Below are 16,803 nucleotides of genomic sequence, written 5' to 3'. Positions count from 1 at the left end.
TCCTTTTTTTTCTCTCTATTTATTTCGTTAGAAGGCACAGTATCATTTTTAAGCGCTACGTAACAGTCGAATTAACCGTCGAGGTATCGATGAAAATGAGCTGCACAAGTTCTTAATCCTGGTGCTGATCCGGAGGTCGCGGGATTGAATCCCGGCCGCGGAGGCTGCATTTTCGATGGAGGCGAAAATGTTTGAGGCCCGTGTACCTATATTTAGGTGTACGTTAAAGAACCCCAGGTGGTCGAAATTTCAGGAGCCCTCCACTACGGCGTCCCTCATAATCATATCGTGGTTTTGGGACGTTAAACCCCAGATATTGTTATTGTTATTATATTCTTAATCCAACCAGCGTTCCTTTTTTTTCTCTCTATTTATTTCGTTAGAAGGCACAGTATCATTTTTAAGCGCTACGTAACAGTCGAATTAACCGTCGAGGTATCGATGAAAATGAGCTGCACAAGTTCTTAATCCTGGTGCTGATCCGGAGGTCGCGGGATTGAATCCCGGCCGCGGAGGCTGCATTTTCGATGGAGGCGAAAATGTTTGAGGCCCGTGTACCTATATTTAGGTGTACGTTAAAGAACCCCAGGTGGTCGAAATTTCAGGAGCCCTCCACTACGGCGTCCCTCATAATCATATCGTGGTTTTGGGACGTTAAACCCCAGATATTATTATTGTTATTATATTCTTAATCCTGGTAACACAACTGGTTCGAAAAAATTTTTCGGCCCCTTTCACGGGCACCAGCAATGTCCGCCAGCGACTGGGGCAGCACATCCGTTGAAGGCGTCATTCGTCGACGGAGACGTGCTTAAGATTGGTAAACTCAGTTCAACGCAGGGCACTAAACGCAAACTACCCGGTGCGTGATGTTGATTAGTGAACGATACTGATTATTGATAATGACAAGTAATTTACAAGTGAGAGTGAAACAGTCGAGTATTCTGTGGGAGTCGAGTCGAGCAGGCGTGGCAGTCGAGTATTCTGTGGTAGAATACTCGACTGCCACGCAGAGGACCCGAGTTCAAATCCCATTCGACCCTGAGTATTTTTTCTCATTTATTTTTTTTTTTTCATGTCTATCGGTTGCGCCACCGACGGCGACGGAAACGGCGACGGCGACGCCGCTCAACGCAGGAACGGGCGCCTCAGAGCTTCGCTCTAAAATTCAACCAGCTCCGCTTCGCGGACGACGATGAAACAGCGAGGCTGGTGGCCTTCCCTTCATCAGGCTAACGCATTTCTATGTTTTGCTAGTCTTTCAGATATGTTGTATCACTGCTCTTTATTAAACACTCTTTGTTAGGCTTTGAGGTGGTAGTATAGTCACCACCTTTTATAACCACAAAGTATCATGTGACAGCGGTGTGACAGTGGTAACGCGCACGCCATTTGTTGGGCTAACTGTTGCCTTCTTCCTTTTTAGTGGAAGTTGTGTGCAGTGGGATGTACCCAATTCCTGTGGCCCATGCGCGTTTATGATCATAGTTTTCCGATTGGTCGCACAGATTTATGTGGCACATACCCGTTTGTTGGGCTAACTGTTGCCTTCATTTTTAGTGGATCAGTGGTGAGTAGCGGGATTTACCCAATGTCTGTGGCGCATACCCGTTTATGATGACCACAAACGTTACCACGGATACCGGACATGAAAGGCTCGACCAAGTACAGCTTCGCTGTTAAAACCAGTAGTGCTCTGAGTGGCGGTATTGTAGGCGTAGGTGACGAAGGGCAGAATGGCATCCCTATTGGTGTGGTCGACGACGACGTACATTGAAAGCATGTCGCCGAGCGTACGGTTAAAGCGTTCGCTGAGGCCATTTGTCGGCTGGTAGTAGTTTTGCGGTGAATAACGTGGCACTCTGAGAATGGCTTCGACGATTCCGACAAGACACGGCCTCAATCACAGAGCAATAACTCCTGGGGTGGACCGTGACGCAGCATGAATCGGTGGAGCAGGAAGGAGGCAACATCGGGCACTGTAGCCGCTGGAAAGGCGGCAGTTTCGGCGTATCGCGTGAGATGGTCAACAGCGACGATGGCCCAGCGGTTACCAGCCGACGTCAGAGGAAGTGGCCTATACAAATCAATGCCAACGCGTCCAAACGGCCGGTTAGGGCAAGGTAAAGGTTGCAGACCTTCTGGCGACAGGTGCGTTGAAGTTTTTCGGCGCTGACAATCGAGGCAGCAGCGAACGAACTACTGCACGTAGCGGTACATCCTTCGCCAAAAGTGCCGTTGTCGAATGCGGTGGTAAGCTTTGAATACTCCAGAGCTCCAGAGTGCGCACACTGCGGATCGGAGTGGAGTGACTCGCATATTTCAGAACGCAGACTGCGGAGTATTACTGGTAGCCACTGGCGGACGTCGGCATTGTAATTGCGTCGGTGAAGTAGGTCGTCGCAAATAGCGAAATGGTGAGCTTGACGAAGCAACGCGCGAGTGGTTGATGTTGCCGATGGATCAGTGAGCAAGTCTATCAGCGAGGCGATCCACTGATCCTTGCGCTGTTCGGTAGCGATGGTGAGAATGTCGATGGAGGAAACGGCACGGTGACATAGGCGGCGGTGGGCCCTAATACTTGGGCCCTAGGCTTGACTGGCTGGTGATGGTTGATGCGACTCGAAGCTGCGTGCGATTGCAATAGCGTGCGACGTGACCGGCGCAACCGCACGCAAAGCAGATGGGGCGGTTGTCGGAAGTGCGCCATCGGTTCGCTGGGGTAGGTCCAACCCATGTCGCAGGACGCGATGGACGGGGGGGGCGGCTGATATGACTGCATGGTGGGCTGTGGTCGGGGCCTATAGATGACGTCGGCGTATGTAGGCAGCACAACCGCTTCGAAGGCCTGATGACAGGCGACGGCTGTGGCATAACTAAGTGTGGCAGCCACAGGGATCGCTTGGGACGGCCTGGCTACACTTGCACGCAACTGAGTGGCGCAGGCACCGGAGGGGGCTGGTGGTAGTCGGGCATGACTTCCGCGATTCCCTGCTCAATCACTCGGTGGAGGTGAGGCAGAAGTGTGGTCGACGGCCGTTCAACGTGCTATGGGTGAGCAAAGGCCAGTAGGGAGACCTGGCGGGCGATTTATTCGCGCACGCATGACTTCATTTCGGCGAGCAAGGCGGAGTGGTTAGAAATGGCCGACAAGCCAGCGAGATCGGCTTCACGTGATTGAGGGCGACGGGTCATCAACCGCTGCTAGCGCAGCTCCTCGCAGCTTTGGCACAGCGTGATTACCCCTTCCAAAGTGCGAGGGTTTTTGGCGAGCAGCATGGCGAAGACATCGTCATCGATGCATTTCATAACATTCCTGATCTTGTAAGATTCCGACATGGCCGCGTTGGCTTTCTTGCACAAGTCGAGGATGTATTAGATGGAACCTGTGAAAGATTCACCGGCCTGCTGAGCTCGTTCGCGTAACCGCTGTTCTTCTTGCAGCTTACCAACGACAGGGTTGCCAAACACATCGATAATGGCTGTCTTGAAATCGGACCACGTCGGAAAATCTGATGCGTGGTTGTTGTACCACAGGCTTGCCACACCCGCGAGGTAGAATACCAAATGGCTCAGTTTTCCTGCCTCGTACCATTTATTGGGAACGCTCACGCGCTCGTAAATCGCGAGCCAGTCATCCACGTCGGTGCTATCCGCACCAGTGAAGACAGGTGGGTGGCGGATGTTATATAAGGCGTCGCTACCGACGACGGCGCTGTGAGATGGCACGCGCTTGGCGGCCAAGGGAGATCACTAATGATCTCCCTTGGAATGCCGACGCGGGAGAACATTTCCAGAAGGCCCTCTGCGACTTGTCTTGATTCGATTGATGGTAGCGCAACCGCATCTGGGTATCGCGTCGCAAAGTCTACCATGGTCAGTATATAGCGGTTGCGGTTGTCAGAGGTTGGCGACAATGGTCCAACTATATCAATACCAACTCTGGAGAATGGTGTGTCGACGGTAGGCATGGTGCCCAAGGGAGCGCGTCCCACCAGGTGACGAGGCACTGTGCGTTGACATACGTCACACGACTTCACAAACCGCTTCGTATCAGATTGGACACCCGGCCAGTAGAAGTCCCCAGTAACTCTGCTTACTGTTCTTGTGATGCCCTGATGGCCGGCTAGAATGCCTTCATGCGCTAAATTAAGGACAGTTTCGCGCAGTTGACGAGGCACCACTAGTTGCTCCAATTCCTTTCCACAAGACAACTTGTGTTTGCGGAAGAGAATTCCGTCACGTAGGAAGAACACGGTTTCCCGGTCGTTCAACACAATCCTTTTACCAATTGCCTCAAAACAGGCTCGTAGTGTTTCACCATCGGCCTGATATTGCTGTAGTATTTCGCTTTCTACACGCAAAGACGGCAGAGACATCACGGGTAAAGGCGTGTCTTTCCCCACTTTCGTTCGGCCTGCTCCTACAACAGCTGTTTTTTCTGGGTCGAGACCCCCAATCAATATATTCTCCTGGGCCATGTTCTCAACTTCTTCGACCGCTGTCTTCTCCTGAGAGGCAGCAACGTCACCGGATTCCATCGCTGGCTTCTCCTTGTCGCAGTCGATGGTCGGTTTCTTCTCGGTTTTCCTACGAGTATCAGCGTCAAGTGGGAGTGCGTCTGGCAATACCGCGCCCTTGATGTTCCCTAAAATCACGTCGTACAGTGGGTCCACCATGCACTTTACGAGTACTTCACCCACAAAAAATGGACTGCGCAAAAATACCTTGGCTTCTGGAAGGTACCTCACCGTACGATCAAGTAAATACACTGGACTCGATGTTCCAGTAAATTTCTCTTTCGGTACTAAGGCCTGTCGCACGACAACGGTGTTGCAGCCGGTGTCCCGGAGCACGTCAACTTGTCTCTTCTCCAGGAACCCCTTCATGACAGGCACGTTCACAACGTTGCCGGGCGTAACAGGCCGACTAGATGTCGCAGTGACGATGGGTATCGTCTCACCGTCTTGCAGCGTCACGTATCCATCCTTGAGCTGCTGAGAAGTCGGGTTCTTTCCTTCCTCCGACAGGACACACGACGCCTGGTTCTTATGAAATTGACGGTTACAGTATTCGCTGCTGTGGCCAGTCCTATAGCATTTACCACATCGGCCCGGCGTATTTCCTTTGGTACGTGACCAGCAGTCAGCTGCGCGATGCCCCGTCTTGTCACATAAGAAGCACCGGTTCGCAGGTTTCCCTGCCTTCCTCGCTGCCTCGGACTTCTTTGCAAGCTCAGATGGCCCTGTCTCTTTGTGAGCGTGTTCTTTATTCAAGTTAGAGAGCGCCTGCGCTTCCATAAAGCTGTCAGCGGTCTCACACATTGCACTTAGTGACTGGCACTGTCTTTCCTTCAGAAAAATTCTGAGTGCTGGGGAACAACCTTTCATGAACTGTTCACATATGATCAGTTCCCTTAAGCCAGAATAGCTTCTCTCTGTCTTGCTCATTTCCATCCAATGGTCAAAATATCCCGAGAGTCTTGCAGCATACTGCAGGCCGGACTCATTATCCGCGGGTTTCGCTTTGCGGAATTTCTCCCGATAGCCTTCTGCAGTGTACCGAAACCGCTGCAGTAGCGCCGCTCTTAATTGGTCATAATCTAATGCAGCTGTCGGATCCAACCGGCCTATCACAGTCAGAGCCTCTCCAGTCATGCATAAGCTCAATGACAAAGCCCATTTCTCACGTGGCCACCCTTGACAAGTCGCGACCCGCTCAAACCGCTGTAGGTAGGCGTCGAGATCGTCCCGCGTTTCGTCAAAGGGCGGTATCAGTTTATGCGGGCTATATACTTCCGGTGCACGTGTAGTGCTCGTGGTGACGCTCGAGGTAGCTCCCCCTGGTTCATTAGCCTCAGCTGACTGTCGTCCCGCGCTTTCCTGAAGTTTAAGCTTCAGCTCCAAAATCTTGAGCTCTTGTTCCTGAAGTTGTCGCTGTCGTTCGGCGCTTTCCTTCGCTTCTTCTGTTTCCCGTGCGCGTTCATCGCGGGCTAGGGCGCACTCTTTCTCTACCCATTCTCTAAGCTCAGCCTTCTCAGAGGCTGCCTTACTTTTACGTGAGAGCTGAACTCTCTGTCGTCAGTGATATACTGTGCCGGGGTGACAGGATTGTGGTGCCTGCGACTGTGACACGGCGTCTTGTGGATCTGGCCCACGAGTCACACCCAGGCATTAGTCGTACCAAAGCGCGCCTGAGAGAGTCCTATTGGTGGCCATGCATGGATAGCCACATTGAAGAACTTGTGCGCACGTGTGTGATTTGCCAGTCTTGTGACAAGTCTGCACGTACCTCTGCAGCGCCGATGCAACCCGTTCCTCTTCCTGACAGAGCCTGGGAAAAGATTGCTATCGACATCGTGGGACCTTTCACGCAAGCTTCAGCCGACTGCCGATTTGCCATTACTGTTATTGACTATCACAGCAAGTGGCCCGAAGTGGCTTTCGTACGAGATGCGACCACTTCTACAGTAAAGAAGTTTTTACTTGAACTTTTTGCACGAGAAGGATACCCACGTGGTCTCGTATCCGATCATGGACCACAGTTTTCTTCAGCAAGCTTTGAAGAATTTCTCACAGAACGCGGAATAACGCATTACAACTCTTCGGTGTATTACCCGCAAGCTAACGGCTTGGTGGAAAGGTTTAATAGGGTGCTGAAGTCATATATTCAACTAGCGTTGTTTGAACGCCGTGATATAAGAACAGCCATGCTTGATTACCTGCAAGTATATCGCTGTACGCCTCACGCGACTACTGGTGTGGCACCCGCTGTTCTTCTTCATGGACGCCAACCTCGCACAAGACTCGACATCGTGGGATTGCCTGACAAATGCTTCAGCGCGGACCCGTCAAGGGCGATTGAGCAGTTGCGAGAGCGCGTAAGAAACAAGCAAAGGATGTCGAAGAGCTACACCGATGAAAAACGTGGAGCCAAGGTACCCAGCTTCGTCGTTGGTGATTACGTACGGGTTAAGTTATCCACAGTTCATGGCAAGCTGTCTCCACAATTCTCCGCGCCCAAGAAGATAATTGAAAAACGTGGACCAGCCTCGTATCTGTTGGAAGATGGGCGAGTGTGGAACGCATCGAAGTTAGCCGCTGTTCACCATGGAGCTGTCAACAAGATGAAATCCGGCACCTCTGCTGTCATGAACTGGTCACCGACATCTAATCAGTCATCTAGTGCATCACAACCTGACACATCAGGAGTGGATAGCCGTGAAAATGCAGACCCTGGAGCATATGCGGCAGAGAGCACGCAAGTTTCCCCTAACCTGTCAGGATGTGATGCGTGCGTAAGAAGAAGCGCACGTAAGAAGAAGACTCCGAAGAAGTTGAAGGACTATGTTAGACAGTAAAGGAGAACTGTGTCTTTTTTTTGCAAAAGGGGATATGTTATATAAGGCGTCGCTACCGACGACGGCGCTGTGAGATGGCACGCGCTTGGCGGCCGCCTCAGAGAGAAGGAAGAAGATAGAAGAAACACTGATGTCTTCGCTAATGCTGTCATAATTATTATGCACGATATAACAGCGGACACGAGGGACACCGGGACATGCGGTCGGTGCGGGAGGAGGCGTTTCCTGGCCGGTGTCTCGAGGCCTGGTAGATGGCAAGGTACGTACGGTATCGAAGCTATAGGGGCATTGAATGGGGACCGAAGTTGTTTCGGGGGCGCAGCACTCTCCACCAATTTGTAAAGGTGTTTATGAGACGGCACTCGGCGACAATGCACAATGACGACGGTCAAGGCTCAACACGGGTGTTTTCAGAAAGGAGCCAAAGAGGACGACCCACTAGAAGGCGCTGGAGAGGAAGACCCATTACAGAGTTCCAAGGATTCGCTACAGTTTGTTCATTCGTACCTCTTTTTTTATGTTCTATTCTTTTCAAGTAAATTAATACCTGAGGTTTAACGTCCCAAAACCACGATATGATTATGACCCTATCGGAAAAAACAGCGTTCCCAGTGCCTCCCAGTGTCTTTCAGCGCACTGGGTGGCACTGGAAACGCTGTACAGTGTGTCCCAGTGTACTACAGCGCGCTGGGAGGCACTGAGACAAACTGTACAGCGTGGGCCGCCCAGTGCGCTGGAAGACGCTGGGAATGCTGTACAGTGTGGCCCAGTGTCTTACAGCGCACTGGGAGGCACTGGCCACGCTGTACAGTGTCTGCCCGCGCACTGGGAACACTGGCAGCGCATTGGAAAAAACTGGGCGCGCTGGGTGGAATTCATATAAGATGTGGTATTGGGTCGCGAGAAGCCGAAAGAAAAAATGATCGAATATCTTGAAAATAATATTCTATTCTGTGTCCTACACATCTCCAGCTTTACTTTTAGTTAAGCGACGGACGTACGTATACGCTTTCTCAGAAGTGTGTGATCGAGTGTCGTAAATGTAGTTCATATAACTGCATCGAAAGAACTTATCATTCGCAACACAATATGACATCAGTATCAGTCTGATAATTCCATAAACCTACTCTAGCAGCCAGTCCTTCCATATGGGCGCGTACCGCTGAAAGCCGCACGTCACCGGCAACAGTGAGCCAATGTAACGCCGAATCTCGGCATTTTTAGCTTCTGATTCATATAATCGAAGGTGTAAATATGGCCTCGCATGAGTCAGGTATGATCGAAATTACATTTGAACGGTTATTAGATTCTTCGTAATTGAATATCCACGTTGTTCACAGCGATCGTGGCGCACGGAGTACAGCTCTAAGCCTAACGGTCGGTTCGGCTAGGATAAAGTGCTGCGGATGTATAGTACGCGGAACGTAAACAAAAAGGACAGAAAATATGTTCAAACGGGTGACGAAAACTAAAGTGTTCAGTGTGCAGGTCAGGAGGAGGAGGAGGAGGAATAAACTTTTATTGAGACCAGCAATTTGTTTGGCTGGGCCTAGGCCTCCCACGTGGGGACGTCGAGGTCTTGCCTCTCCGCCGCCTCGCGGGCCTGCTGGGTCGCCCAAAGCTGGTCGTCGAAATGGGAGCTGCGCAGGGCGGCATGCCATCTCGACGAGAGGGTCTCGGTGTTAACGGACGGGTACTGGTGTTTACACTCCCACAGCATATGCGGGAGCGAAGCGACCTGGGTCTTGCATACCTTACAGGTGTGGTTAGGATAAATGTCTGGGTATATCTTGTGGTATCGATGTAGTGACGGGTACGTGTTTGTCTGTAACAGGCGGAGGGTGGTTGCCTGCGCTCTGTTTAGCTGGTGATGAGGGGTGGGGAAGGTTCTTCTTTCAAGGTAAAATGCTTTGGTGATGTCGTTGTAGCTGGTGAGGCGATCGCGTTCCGCGGGTACACCTGCGCTGTCTCCGGCACGGTTGACCAGGCCTCGTGCTACGGAGTGTGCGACCTCGTTAGTTGCACATTGTTTTTTACATAGGTATGGCTAACTGCTTAGCGAGTCAGTGTGATTGCCGCAACACATCTGCGGTTACGCTAATATTTTTTGCGGCAAAACGTGCCAGATAGACGTTCTAAATCTAGGCAGCACATAAAAAACAAATTAAGTACGTTCGCTTAGGTTCTCGCGAGCACGAATAGACTGAAATCTGCGTTTCTAAGCGAGAAAAATGAAAATACTGGCTACCGGACGTAGTTAAAATGTGAGCTAAAAAGACGCCGTCCCTCGTCTTCCAGGTGTGGTGCAGCGGTAACGTGTCAGATTCAGGATACACGGTGCGTCAAGGTGGTGGGCCCCGCTCGCTCTTGTTTTATTTTTTTTAGGGTTTTTTTTTTTTTGTCGCAGTGCGCGCGTATCAGCCCTAATTACGGTCTGGGTATGACCACAGTTTTTAAAAACAATTTAAAAGACCTATTTCGGCCCGTAACGGGTGGCCCAGTGTGCAGCGTGCAGTGCGCCAGCGTCCAGCGTGCCTCGCGCAGCGTGCCAGCGTCCCAGTATCCAGCGCCACACTGGTCCAATGGACACCGTAGTGGAGGGCTCCGGAAATTTCGACCACCTAGGGTTTTTTAAAGTGCATCTAAACCTAAGTACATGGGCCTTAAACATTTTCGCGCCTCCATCGAAAATGCAGCCGCCGCGGCAGGGATTCCAACCCGCGACCTTCGGGTCAGCAGTGAAGCACCATAACCACTAGACCACCGTGGCAGGGCTTTCAAGTGAATTCAAACGCCCCATCTGAAGTACAGCTAGCGCAGTATATAGAGCCTATAGATTGACATCTACAGCTTTCATTACTCTATCTTAACGTGCCGTACCATGCTTAGTGACATCTTTTAGCCGCGAAAGAGCACAACACAAAGGAAAGAAACACACAACGACAGGACGGGCGACCCGTCCTGCCGCCCGTCCTGTCGTTGTGTGTTTCTTTCCTTTGTGTTGTGCTCTTTCGCGGCTAAAAGATGTCACTAAGCAAGTACCAACTAGGCCAACAAACAGTCGTGCCGTACCATGCACACGAATTTTTCTGACGACAACCTCACATGCTGACACGAATGTGGCCTTGAGCGAAAAGTTGGCGTTGACTCGAAATCGTAGAAAAGTCACGTGACCATCCGGGCGTCTCGTGGCTCGAGGCGCGCGAGCTTTGCCTTTGCGGCGTTCGCATGACTCAAAATAAATTAAGGAGCGGTGTTCGCCTATATAAAGAGCGCATTGAAATAGCCACACCGAATGGCTTTCGCCTTTGAGCCGTCTTAGGCGAATGCGTATGGTGCCCTGTGACTTTCTTCTGTATTCAGCCAAGAGGCACACGGACAAAAACAAATAAACTAAGAGACATTAGAGGATGTACTACCTTCCCGTGCAAGCTTTTTTGTCCCCGTTATTTTGAAGAGCGAAATGATATTGTGCCTGTAGGACAGGCGTCAATCGTATATACTATATGTATCCCTTCCATCGGGATTCAAGGGTGAAGAAGGGCAGCGAGCAAGAGAGTTCGTGGCCGGACCCTGCGGAGGTGCTGGGCGACCAGCAGCAGTCGGCCACCGACCAGGCACCGGGATGGCGGCGCAGGAAGGCCAAGAAGAGGCCCTTTCTTTCGTCGCCGCCCATCACCGCCAGGCCGCGGAAGTTCAACGATCTATGGGTGCGCCTGGACTCCACCTGGTGAGCCGACGTCGCTCTCCTAGCCAGCCACATATACACCTTCTCAAGGACGGCTCCCCGAGTGCCGCCATAATCCCCGCCGGGCTGTGGTAAACGCGCGTGACCCCCCAAAAGTGTAGAGTTCTCCGAGTTGTCGCCAGGATGCGACATGAAAACTCTGACCTTCGTTTTATTTGATAACTGAGCCTATCACGGCTAAGTTAACAATACACTTTTTAAGCTGAAAATTTCAGCGCGCACCAGGACAGACCACGAAGAAGCGAGACAAGCACTTCTTTGTGGTTGGCCCTGCCGCTGGTTCTGCGTAGCGCTGAAACCAATTAACTAGGCAACTTTTGAAATGTTGAGGGATTGCTTATCTTTCAGGGATTGCTTATTTCAGGGATTGCTTATCTTTTTATTATTAGAACGTATTGCAAATATCAGTACCCTCGCATAAATACAAAAAACTTATAGCTGTTATAATGATCAATAAGGCATGCCAACTTAGGAAAACTATCATTTCAAAAATAATGAAAATATACGGATTTTTAATGATTACATGCCTCCTGGATTTGTAGTGCAGGATAAAGCCAGTGATGTATTTTTTATGTCGTTTCTATCAAAGCGCGAGCACTCTAAAGTCGAAGTTCATGTTTACGCTTGTCACTGCACGTAAGACATCTCATAATTTTTTTTATGTGTTAGATAATACTTAGGGATCAGAAAAGTACCTTATCTTGTTCCTGACAAAATTTCAGTCTAGAAACCATCTTGTAAGCAGCTATTGGAGAAGCATTTAGGAAATGATAGGTTCGTTACCTCGAAAAGTGAAAACTGAGAAAAAGGAGCTCAAAGGTTTCACAACACGCTACTTATTTGGATGGTCAAAAAAAAAATTAATCAATATGGCCGACGCATAGGTAAGGCCTTCCTCTTCAACATGACGCCCTTCTCTGACAACTACGTGCAATCTTCTCTTTTTCGCAGCTTTCGAGCTGTCCATGTTGGTCACAGCATGCAGAACCCGCTAATCGCAATGAACTCACACGAGAAAGAACAGGTAAAGAGATAAGCCGAGTAGCACACAAAAACAGCAGGAGTAACCCAGAATTGGAGCGAAACCAACGGTGGATGGACACGTTAAATGTTTCCACCAATTCGAGCTCCGGTCTGGTGAAAATTGTTCGGTTTTTTTCTTTTCTGTTGCTCAGCTAACCACCATAATTGGTGAGCACGTTCTTTAATAAATCAGCAATCCAGTACAATTCCAACTTGAAAAGGCATATTTTTTACGAAAATCGGTGTTTTAGCCCAGCATCCTCTCATAAACACAGCTGAGTACTCAAATAACAGTGTTCCAATTCATTGACACTTCAAACAGAAACTTAGCGAACGACACGATTGGTTCTAGTGAAAGCAACTCGCGCTCCTTCTGTGCAGGCGTCCTCGGTCGCTGCCTGCCGAGGCCCTGGGTGCGCGTGCCTCCGCACCGGCAGTATCGCTCAAGCTGTGGCGCGGACACCGGGCGGCCGCGGCCAGCACGGGTCAGACGACCATCCTAGTCGCGCTCACGTCCTACTTCGCCGCGAGCCTCGGAAGCTTCCCGCCATGAGCCGGCAGCCTGCTGTTCCATGCCGGCCACGACGGGGCAGAGAAAGGCACGCAGAATTAACATAGCGGTCGATGACCCTACGTCGGCAAGGCCGCGTGTAGTGCAGATGAAGTGCGCAGTGTATACTGGACCAGCAGTGGAACACAACTTTCTCGTCTTCAATGCCTCCAAGCCTGTGTCAGTTTGGATGTGTGCTCAGGTCTACGGTGGTGCATTCGGTCATCAAGCGCGGACATGATACCTCCCGACTGTGCCGTGCTAGTGCGCTGTCATGGGTGCAGAACGAAGTGACGGTGTGCTGACCGAGAACCAGCGACGCTTTCTGTCTACAATCAAGAGTTCAGCCATCTTCGTCGGTTAAAAAAACCTGCACATAGCCGCGTTGTTCAAAGTGCCGGGATCGCTTACTCGGGAGCCAGTCGAAGGGCTAGCTGACGCCGCCGAATGCAGTCTAAAATGCGCTGTTCTCGAGTGCACTAAGACGTACTTACAAGGTCGTTCGCTATGAACTGGCGTCGTCTTTCATCGGCTGGAGTGCTTATTTGGGCCGGTTGGTACATTTCCATAGATAACGAGATACAGCCCGAACCACAGGACAACAGGAAAGAGACGGACAGAGCTTAGTCCGTCTCTCCTGTGGTTCGTGCGGCTTTTAGTTTTCATCAGACTACGAAGGTGGCCAGCATCCAGCTCATTCTAAACACTGAAGACGCACGGGGGCAGTTGGCGGTAGAGTGTTTACCTCCAACTCTAGCGCAGGAAGTCGCGTGTTTGTCGATATGTGAACAGACGCCGCAGCACTTACCTCAGAGGGAACGTAGCGCCATTTCTGTGGATGCAGCTTCACCTAGCTCCGCTCACTGCGACGCGCTCGCCGGTCACATCTTTCAATAGATAAACTGGCGTTTGCAACAGAATCCAGCGCCGGCTTCTTGCGCTCATCTGCTGTCACAAACAGGAAACTATAGTTCGATAAACTCTTACGCTTTTAAATTCGAATGCAACACGTCCTACCAAGAAATTTATCAGTGACGAGCGTACATGAATCCCAACAACGCAAAAAAAAAAAAAAATCTGCTAAGTCAACTGCAGGTCTTTCTAAGCATCTATTCACAGCAATATTTACAAGCCACAAAGCAAGATGCCTAGGTTTACCGTAGCAGGTTACTTATAACACGTGCAAATATTTGCCATGCTATGTCCTCTTTCCTCCCAGTCAACCACATGAGGAAAAGCATTTCATTATCATTAAATCTCAAGCGTGTTTGCATTCCATTGCACTGCTCAATGTGTCATTATAAAGCGTGGTTTCATTCCACTACGCAGATCTGCCTCCAGGGCCTTCTCTCAGGGGCGCAGGCAGAACTTTCTTTTGGGGGGGGGGGGGGGAGGAGAGGCACCTCCATGATCTGAAGTGGAGGCAGGGCAGGCGGATGTGCTCGAGTTTCATTTTGTGCTGTGTATGCCATGACAAAAAAAAAAAAAATTCGGGGGGGGGGGGGGGCACGGGCCCGGTGTGCACCCACCCTCCCACCCTGGCTACGCCACTGCCTCCTCTGGCCCCGGGTCGCACGCGGCAAGCGCCCGCGTTAAGTATCAAGATTTTCCCACGCGACGTCTGTCGGTGTCATTATCTATGCTGGTCTACTACGAGCATGCGCGAGAAGCTGCACGAGGTTCCACTGGCAGGGACACACAACTTCTGAGGTTTTCCTGGTTTTACGCCCCAGACCACGATATCATTACGACGCACGCCGTAGGCTTCGGTAATTTCGATCAGCTGGGATTACTTAGCAGGCGTGCTCAGGAAGTGGGGGGGGGGGGGGGAGCCCCTCCCCCCATTCACCTAAAGGGGGAGGAGCAAAATCAGCCATGTATCGCTGCTCAATCGAACCTGTCCCGTCACTGTTTAAAGAGCAGGGTTACGGCCACGCAGGTTTTTGACGATAACAGCGGCCGAAATATACATTATGATAAATTCCAAGAACTGTTTACCTACACTCTAAGAAAAGATCGAGTAAAAAGGGCGTCTTTTTGTCCCACAACAATAATCGTCATTTATTTTGCCTTCCTTTCCTTGCACTATCGCCGCGCGCCCGGCACTTTCCGGTCATGAACGACATGCGCGCTATCAGCGTGACATAGCATTCTTGGTAGGAAAGTGGCCAGCGCCGAGTTTTCAAGAAAGGAAACGCAAGCAAGCCAAATGACGATTATTGTTGTGGGACAAAAAGACGCCCTTTTTACTCGATCTTTTCTTAGAGTGTACCATCTTTACTCCCTGGAAAGCCACGGACCAAAGGCAGGCCATTGTGAGAAGCACGTAGGGTTGTCACGCGCCCGGTTTTAGACCGGCCCGGCCGGTTTTTTAGGCCGTGGGTTGGTTGCCGGTCCGCACCTAAGACTGGCCATCATTGGCCGGTTTTTAGGCCGTCGTACCGCGATTTATTTATTTATTTATTTATTTGCATTTTATAAGCTTAAATTCAGCAAATCGAAGATACTATCTTTCGTCACTCACCAAAACTCTCACACAATTTTCAAACAATTTTCAACCAAAAAGACGAAGTAATTGATCCGTCCAGTTACATCGATTATTTAATCAGAGCGAAATATGAACATCGGTGGTTACGTGCTTGCACCATGAGCGTAAATTATTTGCCTTCAAAGCAGCGAAAATTACGTAAATGTTTGTTCCGAAAGGCTGGAGATTTCAACCTGAGAACGAGAGCTGGCTCCTGGCCGTGCTCGACATGTATTAATAATAATTGCTGGGGCTGCAATCCCAAATGGACGGCATATATGTAGATGGCATTTATTTTTACAGCAACAGAATAGTTGGTTAGCGCAGTTTTCTTTTTCTGTAGATGTACATTATGTTGACTTCTGACTAGGCAAATAATGTTACAATACATGAAATTGCGTGTCAAAGAAAGAACATGGCGCCTTTTTTTTTTTTCAGCATAAATTCAACATGTATAAGTACCTCCCCCCCTCCCGAAGAGCCGGTTTTTTCCTAGTGGTAAGGTGGCAACCTGAGAAGAACGTCACCACTTCGTTTTTTCATCTATTGAGGAGCATGTGCTTTGACTCGAACAAAAGGCGGGGGCGGGGGGCCGCAGCGACGATACTTTGGAGGGAAGTACACAATTGTTAATGCAACATTAAGGGTTCTCGGCCGCCACTATCGTCAAAAACCTGCATGACCATAATCCTCCACATTGAAGGGACCCTGCAACATTTCTTCAGCATGGTCAGAAAACGCTGCCGATCGGTAGTCGAGGCTAGTGAGAGCACGCGAGCCAAACATTATAGCGCAGCACGCGGCCTGGAATTTACAATCAATTCTCAGTCAGCTAGAAATCGTTCCCTCTTTCGACAAATGACGCCATAAACCCAAAGTCCACGGCCATTGGCTGATTTGAGCATCGTGAGCTGCGCAGTTACTGCGGAGGCCGCGGGATGTCGCCACGTGCCCGCTCACGATCACACTGAAAGTAAGCCGCGCGTTCGAACGAAAATGTGCTCAAGGTCATGACGCGCGCTGCCGAAAGGACGCATCTCTTGCTCCCTTGTCATGCCTCCCTCCTGCGTAGCTTTCTGCGCGCTCGCCGATACTATAGAGTCACTGCGTGCGCTCAAGATTCGGTGACGTTGAAAGCGGTTTTCAAATTGAGGTCCCGCGCGCGAAGAATGAGATGATGTGGGAACTTCGGTATGAGTTACGCCTGTTAAGCGCGTCCCTCCAGGGAAAAGAAAAGCATTTCTGGCGTGAGCAGCCAACACCGCCTTGAGAAGCTGCCTGACAACAGAGCGAGAGGGCCGAGGTACAATAGCCCTTGTCGGATGCCAGTCGTGGTATTGTGTGCGCCCCGCAAATCTTCTGTGACGTTCACAATGCTCGCTTTACTCGCGGAACGAGTAAAGCAAGCATAGGCCTCGATCTACGTCATACAGGTGGTGATGTTGCGAGGTGCTGCCTACTCAGATGAGCACTGACGTTTCCTTTAAAACCAAATTAAAATATCTTAAAGGCAACGTTTGCCTCTAATAATCGGTCAGAAGTGCTCAGGTAAACAGGACAATCAAACAACACAAACATCTCGAGGTTTCAATTTT

The 16,803-nt window shown here is 50.4% G+C and overlaps 1 protein-coding gene across 1 annotated transcript in view; it reads left to right on the top strand.

Annotated features, from left to right (window-relative positions):
• Positions 1 to 13,937, top strand: part of LOC119404564 (metalloprotease TIKI1) — a 118,838-nt gene extending 104,901 nt beyond the window's left edge. The window contains exons 8-9 of the mRNA XM_037671110.2: positions 10,893 to 11,090; positions 12,513 to 13,937. Coding sequence (XP_037527038.1) covers positions 10,893 to 11,090; positions 12,513 to 12,684 — 370 coding nt within the window. The 3' untranslated portion in view covers positions 12,685 to 13,937. The remainder of the gene's footprint in view (positions 1 to 10,892; positions 11,091 to 12,512) is intronic.
• The last annotated feature ends 2,866 nt before the right edge of the window (positions 13,938 to 16,803 follow it).

This window comes from Rhipicephalus sanguineus, chromosome 9, assembly GCF_013339695.2.
Source record: "Rhipicephalus sanguineus isolate Rsan-2018 chromosome 9, BIME_Rsan_1.4, whole genome shotgun sequence".
NCBI classification, from domain to species: domain Eukaryota; kingdom Metazoa; phylum Arthropoda; class Arachnida; order Ixodida; family Ixodidae; genus Rhipicephalus; species Rhipicephalus sanguineus.
This window is presented reverse-complemented; position numbering and strand designations above follow the sequence as displayed.